The sequence below is a fragment of the Chelonoidis abingdonii genome, chromosome 24 (genome assembly GCF_003597395.2).
Source record: "Chelonoidis abingdonii isolate Lonesome George chromosome 24, CheloAbing_2.0, whole genome shotgun sequence".
Lineage (NCBI taxonomy): Eukaryota > Metazoa > Chordata > Testudines > Testudinidae > Chelonoidis > Chelonoidis abingdonii.
Genome location: NC_133792.1, coordinates 12,454,785 through 12,466,842, shown reverse-complemented (window position 1 = coordinate 12,466,842; position 12,058 = coordinate 12,454,785). Strand labels below are relative to the sequence as shown.

The window sequence follows — 12,058 nt, the reverse complement described above, 5'->3', positions numbered from 1 at the left end:
AACAGAACAATTTCTAAGATCCTGAATGTTCACTAACAAATCAGAAAGGACCACATTATTTATTCTAAGGGGGAAAAACAAACAAAAATAAACCAATACATTCCAAGGTGTGAGCACCGTATTTAGTGGGGTATGCTTATATCTACCTGCATACCCAAATCCCTACTCTGTGCACAGCACGGTAAGATTTACTGCACCTGCCTGCCAGGATAACCTTTGGCACCTGGGCTCCCGTCTGGTCCACGTTCACCCTTAAAAGAAAAGCACACAAAGGTGAGGTTAGTGCTACAGCCTATTAGATTTTAGCTGCTTCGCCTTGAGGGCGGGGGTTTGCGAATGAACTTGTTTCAGATTTATAAAGGGAAAGAAAAATTAGATTAAAAAAGGCAGAGGAATAAATTAAAGAAGAAGAAAAAGCTACAGAGGCCAACTCAACAGGATCTAGGCATAAAGCAAGCATTGCTGTCTTCCCACCCCTCCACAGAAACCTGCAGATAGTTTGGAACAAGGAGGCTAAGAGAAGGTGTAAGGCTGCATCCATATCTCTGGCATATGGAACTGTTTTACTAGAGGGAAAGCTCTGCCAAACTTCTTTGAAACTGAATGGATTCATGTATAATATCCTTTAACATCATCTCTAACAGGTCTTGCTATTCATTGCTATTTTACTGCAAACATCAGACTTCACCAAATAAAAAATGGGGGTGGAAGGTGAATTACAGTCAAGTACTCAGTATGATGCAATTAGTTACTAAACTCCAGCTGAAAACTTAATGTAAAGAAAAAAGAATGAGTATAAATCTGCCCCTATTTCCATTGCATAAACTTGCACAAGTTTGGGCAATAAAGGTTGCAAATAAATTAGAAGCTTAACTAAATCCTTCCTCTCCTCCTACCCCACTGATGTTTGGTTAATGTATGTGCATAACTCCCGATTAGTACAGGAGTTAGCTGCATAAATCATCTCTGTATCAGGCTGGCTCTGAATTGCACTGAACAGCTTGGTAAATGACTCAGCCTGATTTCAGGGTATTAGCAGATGAGAGATTAAATCCTCCCTCTTTGTAGTTTCAATCTTGGAACCTGGAAAGGGCACTCACCTGGTCTCCAGGATGACCTGGTGGTCCCGGATAGCCTTTGTATCCCTGTTTAAAAATATGAGAGTAACAGGACAAAATAATCAGAACCTTTGTTTGAATTTCTCATCCCAGCTGAGAAGAAAGCTCTAAAGAGAAGTTTTCTCCAAATCTAGAATATGTTTGACGATTCATGCTAACTTTTCACCTCCCACCTTTTGTGTGTTTAGACTAAGTTCTTTAGGGCTGTCAGCTACTATGTGTGTGTACAGCGCCTAACACAGCGGACCTTTGTTCTGGGTTGGGGCCTCTAGATGCTACTGCAATGCAAATAACCACCACTCGCAGCTGGATTTTCAGGATCGCAGATGAAGCTGCTTTGTTCTCACCTGAACATTATCCATTAGGAAGGGCTCGATCTTAGAATGGAACTGGAAAAACATCTACAAAATGATCTACCTGACTAGTCACATTCTCTATGGCCTGCAATGACCTCCGCCATTTCCTATTAAATCAGATTCATGGGATAAAATCTTGACTGTATTGAAATCAATGGGAATTTTGCAACAGACTTCAATACAGCCAGGATTGCATCCATAGATTTTAAAGCAGAAGAGACCACTCAGGTCATCTAGTCTAGCCTCCTGCACAACACAGGCCACAGAATTTCACCCAGCAATTCCTAAATCAAGTCCAGTAACAGAGGGTTCAGTTATCACAGGTATCTTTCCGAAAGATATCCAAGAGATGGAGAATCCATCACATCCTTTGGTAAGTTGTTCCAATGGTCAACTACCCTCATTTATTTATTTTGCCTTATTTCCAATTCAAATATATCTAGTGTCAACTTTCAGTTTTTCGATCTTGTTATGCCTCTGTCTGCTAGATTAAAGAACCCGCTGTTATCAGGCATCTTCTCCCCTGTAGGTACTTAAAGATGATCAAGTCATCTCACACTTCTTTGATAAGCTAAACAGGAATTTCTTAAATCTCACATTGCAAGGCAGGTTTTCCAGACCTCAGATTATTCTTGTAGCTCTTGTTTGAGCCCATTCCAATTTTTCAGCCTCTTTTTGAAGTGTGGACACCAGAAGTGGACACTGTATCCGGTAATCAGCTGGCCAGATTACATGATACATCTTTTTATTAGAGGATAAAAGAGTTTTATGTTTTTCACTGCCAACAAACAGACCCTTCATTTTAAGGTGCAGTTTACATTCTCCAGATTTACTTACATCTCCTTTTGTATATCAAGTAACACACTTGGATTTTATACTCTTTGCCTGCCTTTATGATGTTACTGTAGCTATTTAAAACAAACTAGTCTCCATAAAGTAGAGGCAAAGCAGATCAGAAGATTACATTTAGTTAGGAACTAACGTGATAATTGGGCTATTATGGAGGACACAAAAAATAGAAAAATGTAACTTAAAACAAGCTTGTAGGGGGTATCAACATTTAAATAAAAAAATAAGAGCAACAAAATACCTTCAGGCTGAGCTATAACTTAATTATTTCCTGATCTATAACTTTATACCCAGTCGTGGACTGGAGATCCAAAGATATCACTGTAGTATAGTCAAACATGTCAGGCGACCTATTTTTCCCTCTCTGGGATCCACAATGGTACCCTTTTCAACTAAATACTCAGCCCTTCAATTCACTCACCAGACAAGTGACTGGACTTTGATTCTACTCAACTGTCTTTTTATTTTTCCCATGTGATCTTCTAGGACCTGCAGCCTAACTCCTCCTTGGCAATGGAACGCAGCCCTCACAAAACTCCACGGCTACTTCCCATTCTCCTGCATGTTCATCTTCACTCATTATTTCAGAGATTTGGGCTTGAAGAAACACTTTCCCTCTCATGACTCAATTTCTCATGCTTGATCCTGTGTTTCATGTCTCTATCTCTAGCCACTGAAAGTCACACACTGGGACTTCACTGAAAGCTCAGATGGCTGGTGTGGAATAAGCCTCAGCTGAACCTTCTATAATTAGATAACATAGGTCTGGGCCTGATCCAATGTCTAATCACGACAATGGGAGTCTTTCTACTGACTTCAGTGGGCTTTGGATCAGGATCATATTACCGAGAGTTACAAAGAGGCCTGATGGCTCAGGTAATGGGATAAAGTGCTTTTCACTTGTGGATCTCCAAGCAGGTACTGACCAAAAGTTGTTGCATTCCAAAGGCTGTTCGCAACCTGACATTGTCTCCATTCATTTCCTAGTGAAGCGGATTCTAGATAACAAAAGCCAACACTGCAAATGGTAACCTCAACTCACCAAGAGCTCGAGGACTAAACGAGCAGGAAGAGTCTCATGCCCTAGGGATGGCACTTGCCAAGCCTGGGGAGAAGTTAACCCTGCTGTCTCTGTATCATGCCCTAAAGCTCAACCCAGAGGGGTCAAAGGTACCAGCAGTAAATTTGAGATATTTGTTTTGGTAGCTTCTTGATTTGGGAACGGGAGGTTAGACACGGGATTGCAGTTCGCAAAGCTATCCGTGATGAGCAATGGTCTCTTTCCCATACGGTAGCATTAATAACCTGTGCTAGTTTTAGATCTTTGTCCCAGGTCATATGCCCATACCAGAGTTTTGGCAAGTTGAGAGGTGGGGGGGAGCGTTACTGATCAGACAAATATGATGAAAAGATTCTAGGGCTTATTGGTTTCCACTGAGTACACCAGGCTATTCCACTCTTTTGACTCTGCCGTCCATCTTTATTTCCTGCTCCATGGGGACCTGGAGGATGTGGGACTTTCACCTCAGTCAGGCACAGAGGGTCCGTGGTTGATTCCTGGGCTCACATCTGACATCAATCACTTTTCAAAGGGTACTGGGCAGGAACCAGTGCTCTGTCCCTGTGACTGGCTGTGTCAGAAAAAACAGCAGGAGCCGAAACTGATTCCAGAGGGCTCCAGGCAGCCCCACATCAAAATGTAATGTCTTTGCTTCTATACATAATCAGCTGCTCCAGCCACTTCTCCTGACAGGGCTGGCATGAATGGGGACATCACACCATAAAAAGTGAATGAGTAACTTCATCCTCAGGTAAGAGCAAGGCAGTGCCATAAGTGGCAAATGAAAGGAGCTGGCTGTTTAAGTCTTGTATAATAACCTCCTTGCCCAGCATCTTCATATAGATATCCTGAAGTCAGTGTCGTGGAATCCCAGGTTGGGTACCCAAAACATGCTTTCAGCTTGCCATCAGCCTGGACCCATTTCTGAGAGTTGAACAGCTAGCCAAAAATTGTACTAGGAGGCTGTCTCCTCTTTCCTATCCCAGAGAAATAAAAGGGCCCCTTTTCAGTCCTCTCTGTAGGATAGACTCTGTCAGAAGACATAGCTGAAAAGGTCAAGATTTAAAGTTTCCGGGTCCCTGATGATCAAACAAATCTGAGTGCAGGCTCTTGCTCCTGTTTTAAAAATTTCTTGATGGACAAAACTCTGGGACGCAAGTAGCTGAACTAGGACTTGGAAGTCCATCTGCCCGAGAGATAGCAAATCACTTCATGGCAATACAAAAGTGTTTCCCTTTTTCTGTCTCGTTCAGACTGTCATCTTATGGAGGAGAGGGACTGCCTCATTTTTTATATCTCATGTGTTGCCAAGCCCAGGTCTGGTGCTCTTCAGATAATAAACAGCAACAAAATTGGTACTAAACGAAGGAGATGTCCCTTTCAAAATAAATCTATGCCTAAGGCACAAAAACTCCATCCCAAAGGAGGAAATGGTCTCCCACCTAAAGATCACATCAAGGACCTGATTTAGATTTTAGAATCAGAATCTACGCAGGCATAGCAGAGTTAGCGACTTGTGCATTCCCAATCCAAATCAGAGCCTATCACTAGTGTCAGAAAAATCAAAGAGCACTGTTCATGCTACGAGGAGAGATCCCCCTCAGACAGAAAGATACTCTCAAAAAGTCACAGATCTTTTGAGCTACATTCATAAAGATCCTTCCAAGATCCATTTCCAAGAATCTCCCCATAGAGATTACATTAGAAAAATAAGGAACGTTTTAGCTCTTCCTCTTCCCCTCAAAATAATATCAGGTACGAAAGTTTCTTTTAGATAAGGCAAATCTAGAAAATTCAGGAATTTGATTCCTTCATAAGATTTCCTACCAGCCACAATTACAACAAGAGTAGAGGAAGCTCTGGAGACTATAAAGAACAAGCCTTGAGCTAAAGCCTGCACCACACATCACAATGTTTTTATATATAAAGCCAAATGAATAGCTCTCAAGTTAACTGTACAGACCGTATATTATTGTTGCATCCTATTAAATGTACTCTTCACCATTTATGGCTAACTCGGGGCGTGGTTAAAATGTGTTTCTTCACATTAACCTGCGCTTAGCACTGTCTGAGGTCAATCCTAGCTAGGACTGAAAAAGCTCATGCATTCGAAGGCTAGATGGTATGTGAAAGTGTTTACCTGCTGCAATACACTTTAAATAGCACTGAAATAACAGAGAAGAGCGTATGAAAACAATTACATTTGCTCTCCTATCCATACACTTCCTGATGATTACAGGGCGATTAAGCACAAGGGGAAATTACACTTCACTGAACCATTTACTCAGCTGTGGCAATGTTTATAATACACACTATCATAGCTACGATGACAGTTGGTATTTCTGTGGGAAATGGACAGGCTTCAACAAGCAGGCCTTGGACTGTGGCCGGGCTGGAAGAGGCCACTGAATGCAGCCTATTTGGAAAGATGGTCTTGATGCTGGAACCCTGAACTGGCAACCCATGACAACTGGGTTCATAGAATCATAGAATTTCAGGGTTGGAAGACACCTCAGGAAGTCATCTAGTCCAAGCCCCTGCTCAAAGCAAGATCAATCCCCAGACAGATTTTTTGCCCCAGATCCCTAAGTGGGCCCCTCAAGATTGAACTCACAACCCTGAGTTTAGCAGGCCAATGCTCAAACCACTGAGCTATCCCTCCTCCCTAATTTCCCAGCTCTGCCTCATATTCACTGCAGATCCTTGGGTGAGTCAATCACTCTTTCAATACCTCCCAGTCATGCACAGCCTTACATTCAGCTACAGTAGCAGCTGTTCTGTCCTCAGCAACATTCTGTCTTAGGACATGTTGCACAGTACTTCAGTAGAATCAATTTGCAAGATGGTCATATTCTGCATCCGACAACCAAACGCCAAGAGACATTTATGAGCTATTAGTTTTCTTTAATGCACTTCCCTTCTGGTGCCTCAGGTCCTGCCACCATTCTCTAAAATTGCTGATCAGCAAAAGCAAAATTCACTCCATGTGAAGTGGATGAGCAATGTCTCTCTCTCAGACCACACCACAACGTTTTTGGTATCCCTTGTTTGAACAGCTGTTTCACATACCCTGTAGCTGGGCAAAGACAAAAAATATTTGTGGGCACTCAGAGACCAGAGTATCCAAACCTAGTTTACATGGTACAAGTTTGCTTATGGCACAAACCATGCCATACGGAACTACAGGCCTTTGGTAGCGGCTCCATCTCAAAGAGTGCAGAGCCAACTGCTTCTTTCAGAAGGAAAAATGTTTGTGGAAGAGAGAAACCCATGAGGGAAACTTCTGTCTCTTTGGAAGTTCTTACACAGAGAGTTTGCAGACAGATATGGATGGGGTTCCATCCAAACCCCCTGCATGATGATCTTTTCTCACTTGTCCCATGGAAGAACAGTACCTTTTCGTGCTTGCTTATGCCTGTTTTCAAGACTTTGCCATTTTCTTATAGGCTAAATGAGCTGCCTGCCTGCAGCCAAACACCATGGTATTTTCACTGGGGAGATGCCAGCAAGGAATACAGATTATAAATTGTTTTTCCAAATATTTCTCCAACAGCTTTTAAAAGTTTTCTTAATTTAGAAGGCTGATAAAATCCAGGCAGCACTAAAGCATGTGCCAAGCTAGTTCCTCTTTTTTGCTGCACTGAAGGAAAATCTCACAATCCAACTTACTCGTGTCCTCGAAGAAGGAGAAACACTCCCCCACAGCTCCCTCCACAACAAACCCTGAATGTGCTTCAGATTTTCCAAAGTCAGGTGTGGGGCCTGTGCATTGGCTTTGGGTCTATTTGTTTAGTCTCCTACTCCTGCTCCATTCTTTCCACCATAAGCCCATTCTGTCTTGACATTGCATTTTGCTGATCAAAACCGCAAGGCTTTGTTTTATGAGCTGCTATGCTAAGAAAACTGTGTTCTTTGCACCCAGTTCATTAGAACTAGTTTGTGAAAACAGAGTGTGGGGGTTAGCTAAGCCCCAGTCGGCCCACTGCTTGGCTCTACTCAATAACTCAGGTGGAACAAGCACCACTGCCCCCTGCTGGCGATTTCTACTTCTATTCCCTCTCCTACTTTCCCCAGTATTTAGGGATGGGATAAATAAGCACAGCTCTGTGAATCTGGTGCAGATGAAAGGGGACCAAGTAACAGTCCTGGAGTCGGAACCCCTTCAGCCACAGAATAGGTGGGAAGCCATAGTGGAAGCTCTCCAAATTAGAGCAGGGCAAAAAAAATGGACTTTTTTTTTTCTAATTGCTGGTGAACCAAAAAGCCCCAAAATACCTCCATATAAATGAATTTTGTGTTGAACAACATGTTTTATTTCAATGTCAAGCATTTGTTTAGACTGAAAAAGTTAAAGGAAATTTGGAAATGAAAAGTCATTTGACATCAAAATGTTTCATTTAAAAGAGTTAAAATGGAAACCTTTCCATTTTTTTAATTAAACAACAACAACAACAAAACACACCTTCCCCCATCCTCCTGCCCAACAAACAACTAGGTGAAATTAACACTACTTTGCTAAATATTTCTGTGTTGCTGAATTTGAAATTTTTGCAGAAAAAAGTTTCAATCAAAACATTTCACCTCACACTACTCCAATGGCCACAGCCCCTATATTGAAGTAGGGGTGTGTGTTTATGTGCATGTGCATGTCCTTGCCCATGTGGGAAATAGGGCCAGGGAATTGCTTAGAGGGGCAGTTCATTCTCAATGACCCATTCACATCTTGACCTCTCTGCTGAGATGATCAAAAGAGTGGCAATCAGGAACGTCAGTTTTGCAATGTCAATATTTGCCAACTGGGAATGGCTATGAAGACCCTGAGACCCTTTTCACATAAGCCACTGAACAGCTTCCAGACACTATCGGCAGAGCTTGCTCCATATCAGCAACCTGGAGGTGAAATTCCTACTACTTTGAAACTTTCACCAAAGTCATTAGTGTATTAAATAGTAAGGAAGAAGGAATCAGGAGTCCCATGTTGGGAGGTAGTTCTTAAGCATCACCAGGCTGGATGAGGTCTCATTCATGCTTCCTGAAAGCCATTTGTTTCAGTCTTCCCACTCACCACACTAGATTGATGCTTCTTTGCAGCAGGGTAAAACAAAAAACAGAACTGCGTTGGGGGTGGGGAAGGAGGGAAGCTTCCACACACACTCACACAAAGCAGTGGAATTTGCCACCACTAGAAGCATGGACCCAATTAATGGTGCTAGCATGGTTGGGGCACTAATATGGGGAAGTAAACACCAATGGTGGGACATGGCAGTGAGGAATCTCACTCTCCAACACTTGCTGGCATTCTCAGACCCATGCACATTCCTGGTGACATTTGTGCTGCTGATGGCACAAATATGGAAACAAACAAAGCAGATACATGTTAATTTCAAGCTCATTCAAAATACAGGGAGAAAAACAACTCCTTCTGGAAATGTGTACAGGTTGGTCTTGACCAGAAAATGTGGTCAAGCTTTAGTCCGGCTCAAATAACTTGCGCTAGCTAAGCCATACCTAAACAGGTACCTCAATTTAGCTCCTGTCCATTCTAGAATATCACTAGTTTTAACTGAAATATAGTTGCCTGCATATACCCTAGGGAAAGGGATGCATTTAGAGGAAGCATGTTCCAATGGGTAGGGTGCTAGTCTTGGGAGACCCAGGTTCAGTTCCCTGCTCTGAAACAGACTTCTGGTGTGACTTGGGGTGAGCCACTTACTCTTTCTGTACCTCCGTGTCCCAATGCGGATAATAGCACTGCCCTGTCTCACAGCATGCTGGGAGGCTAAATACATTAACATTTGTGAGGTGCTCAGATTCTGTAGTGTTGGGACCTGTATAAGGACCTAAGACAGACCAAGTTTAGAATGACTTGGCTAGCATGTGATCGCTAAACCTGATCTAAGCCTGGCCGCTCTTCCTTGTCAATACACCGAGTCAGAGGTAGAAAGGCAGTCTGGCTCTGGGCCTAGAAAAGCAGAATGGGAGTCAGAACGCCAGCGTTCTAGTCTCTGCTTCTGACATGATCTTGCTGGTGTCACTTAAATCTCAGTACCTCAATTAACCCATTTGTAAAACACGAACAACAACTTGCTTCCCCCACATTGAGTGTTGAGGCTTAATTAAAATATCTGAAAGCACTCAAATTTTAGAGTGAAAGATGCTTGAGAAGGGTACTTATGGTTATTTATTGAAAATATTGATTTCATTCACTGGAAATGAAAGTGTGCTTACCTTCCGACCAGATGGTCCAGGAAGCCCACTCAAACCAGGTAAACCCATGTCTCCCTGCAAAACACAAGCATGCCTCATTAGATTTCAGCTGCTTTTATTCCCACTTGCTGTATGGTCTTACTGAAATTATTTGTCATAGAAGTGATTCCACGATACGGGGGCTGAATTGCTGGTATCTGTGACTCGTACTCTTAATTCTTCAGAAATCCACTAAAAAAGAATTTCTAGAAGAAAGAAAAGTATCATTAAAAGATAATTGTAAATTCACACTCTATTAATTGGCTCATGTAAACAGTAAACTGGTGAATTAGCTGCAGCTACTGTGGGGACTCCAGTTTTTCACCAACAGAATGGGAGCCCTCTTTTCAATTATCTCCTTCAGCTGCACACTGCAATTGCATTTTGGCAGGATTTTAAACAGCAGAATCCAGTCTTTTAAATGCAACATGAACAACAGGCATCGGCTGCTTCCATTTGTCAAATCCAGAAGCCAGGTTCACGAACTACCCTACTACTACTAAAGCGGCTCAGCCCATTGCTCCAACTCAGTCTCAGATAGCTCTGAGAATAAAATTATTTTCCTTGTATACACAGTGTTGAATGATCTTTTCCTGGCTGCTTAGAAGGAGAGATTTGCTGGTTGTCTGTGCTCCTGGGAAAGGACTGAATTCAACCCCGACTGGTGTATTAGAAACATCTTAAGAATGGACCCTTTGGCGCAAGTTATTTACATACCACATCCGGTTCCTTACTTACAGTACAGTTTGGCTTTCTCTGACTAGACTCAACGAACTCTTAGGACTTCAGCATCGACTGTGACTGATTATTTCAGTCTTTATTTAACATAAGTTTGGCGTAAATAGCTGAAAAATTAGGCATTACTCCAAATTCTTGCTGAAAGCTCTGAATTTCTATAAATACTATCAGGAACAAAGCCTTGTTAACATGGGCTAAGTGTACTCTGGGCCTTACTCATGCTTACACTAGCCATACTTTGTGAGAAAACTGTTAGACGTCTTCCTGGCAGATTCTTTCCATGTCATACCCATTCTGAAGCAGCTCAAAAAATGTCAAGGGCACCTCATGCTGGTGAGTTGAAAGAATAATTTCAGTGTTCTCTAACTTCATCATCTTTACCAGTTTTGAGTGTCTTAATTTATGGCCCAAAGGCTTCAGATTAATAGTCCCTTCATGGCCGATGCTTTCCATTAACTGTATGTGAATAGGAAAAGTCTCATAACGTGTGTGTGCAGGGGGAGTTTATTTGTATTGGACATGAGTTATGAAGGAGGAAGTGTGCTGGCACTAATAAAAGAACAAAATCAATACACACATTAGGGAACTCTGATTGTTCCTCTGTTAATTTCAACATTTATGTGAACCCCTATTATCAGACAAACAAAACAGCAAAACCCAGACCTTAATTTATTGAAAAGGTCTAGCAGTAGACCCCCTTGATCCTTAACAAAGGCTAAACCACAAAATAAGACTGTACATTTTGGTCTTGCATGGTTTGCACTGATTTGATTAGACTTCATTGGGGGTGGGGAAATCCATTCTCACACACCAGGGTCAGCATATATGCAACCTACTTTGAGCATGATGATCAAGATAAATCTCTCCCCCTCATCCCAGACAGCTAGACGGGTCTTGTAATTAAGCCACTGGATCAAAAGATCCAAGATGAGTTCCCAGCTCTGCTGCAGAATCCCTCTGTGATCTTGAGCAAATCACAGACCCCAGCATGGGCTGGGAATATGGATACACACCCAGGGTTCCAGGTACACTTACACAGCCTGTGCTGAAACCAGCACAGCTGTGTCTTCCCTACTATTTTTAGCCATGGTAGCCAGATTAAAGCTAATATGGGTATGCCTACACAAGTGCAATCACACCTCCAGCTGAAGTGCAGACACAATCTCTTCATTCTTTAGTCCCCTCCATCTGTAAAGTGAGAACCTCTGAGGCTTTTTCTGCTTAGATTGTAAACTCTTTAGAACAGGGACTGTCTCTTGTTAGCTATAGAGACAGCCATCAGAACAACAAGGCCCCAATCTCTGTCTAATAAATAATAAAAATGATGCTTACCTTCTCTCCATTACGAGCTTTTCCAGGTGAGAGCCCAGGATCACCTTTTTGGCCCTGAAACAAAGAATTAAACTCATGACAATATTTGAAGACAACCCAAATTTTATACATTAGGTCTTGTTTGAATGGAGCCTTTGAATTCTAAAACTATTTTATTGTGCCTCCTCTCATCCCCTCCTCCCATACCTGTGAAAGTTTTCTTATCTGGTTCCACTTTACTGGGCCATGGGCTAGGGTTGGTTTTTTAAATTGTTTGTTGCTGCTATAGCACTCAAGGTTTTTAACTATTTTTGGTTGGATTAAAATAACTAGAGAAATATATGGAAGAAAGCAATGCCAAGACTTCTCATATTTACTGC

The 12,058-nt window shown here is 42.1% G+C and overlaps 1 protein-coding gene across 1 annotated transcript in view; it reads right to left on the bottom strand.

Moving 5' to 3' along the window:
* Nucleotides 1-12,058, bottom strand: part of COL27A1 (collagen type XXVII alpha 1 chain) — a 214,215-nt gene that overhangs the window by 158,272 nt on the left and 43,885 nt on the right. The window contains exons 6-9 of the mRNA XM_075060695.1: nt 11,700-11,753; nt 9,612-9,665; nt 1,101-1,145; nt 198-251 (exon numbers count right to left, since the gene is read on the bottom strand). Coding sequence (XP_074916796.1) covers nt 198-251; nt 1,101-1,145; nt 9,612-9,665; nt 11,700-11,753 — 207 coding nt within the window. The remainder of the gene's footprint in view (nt 1-197; nt 252-1,100; nt 1,146-9,611; nt 9,666-11,699; nt 11,754-12,058) is intronic.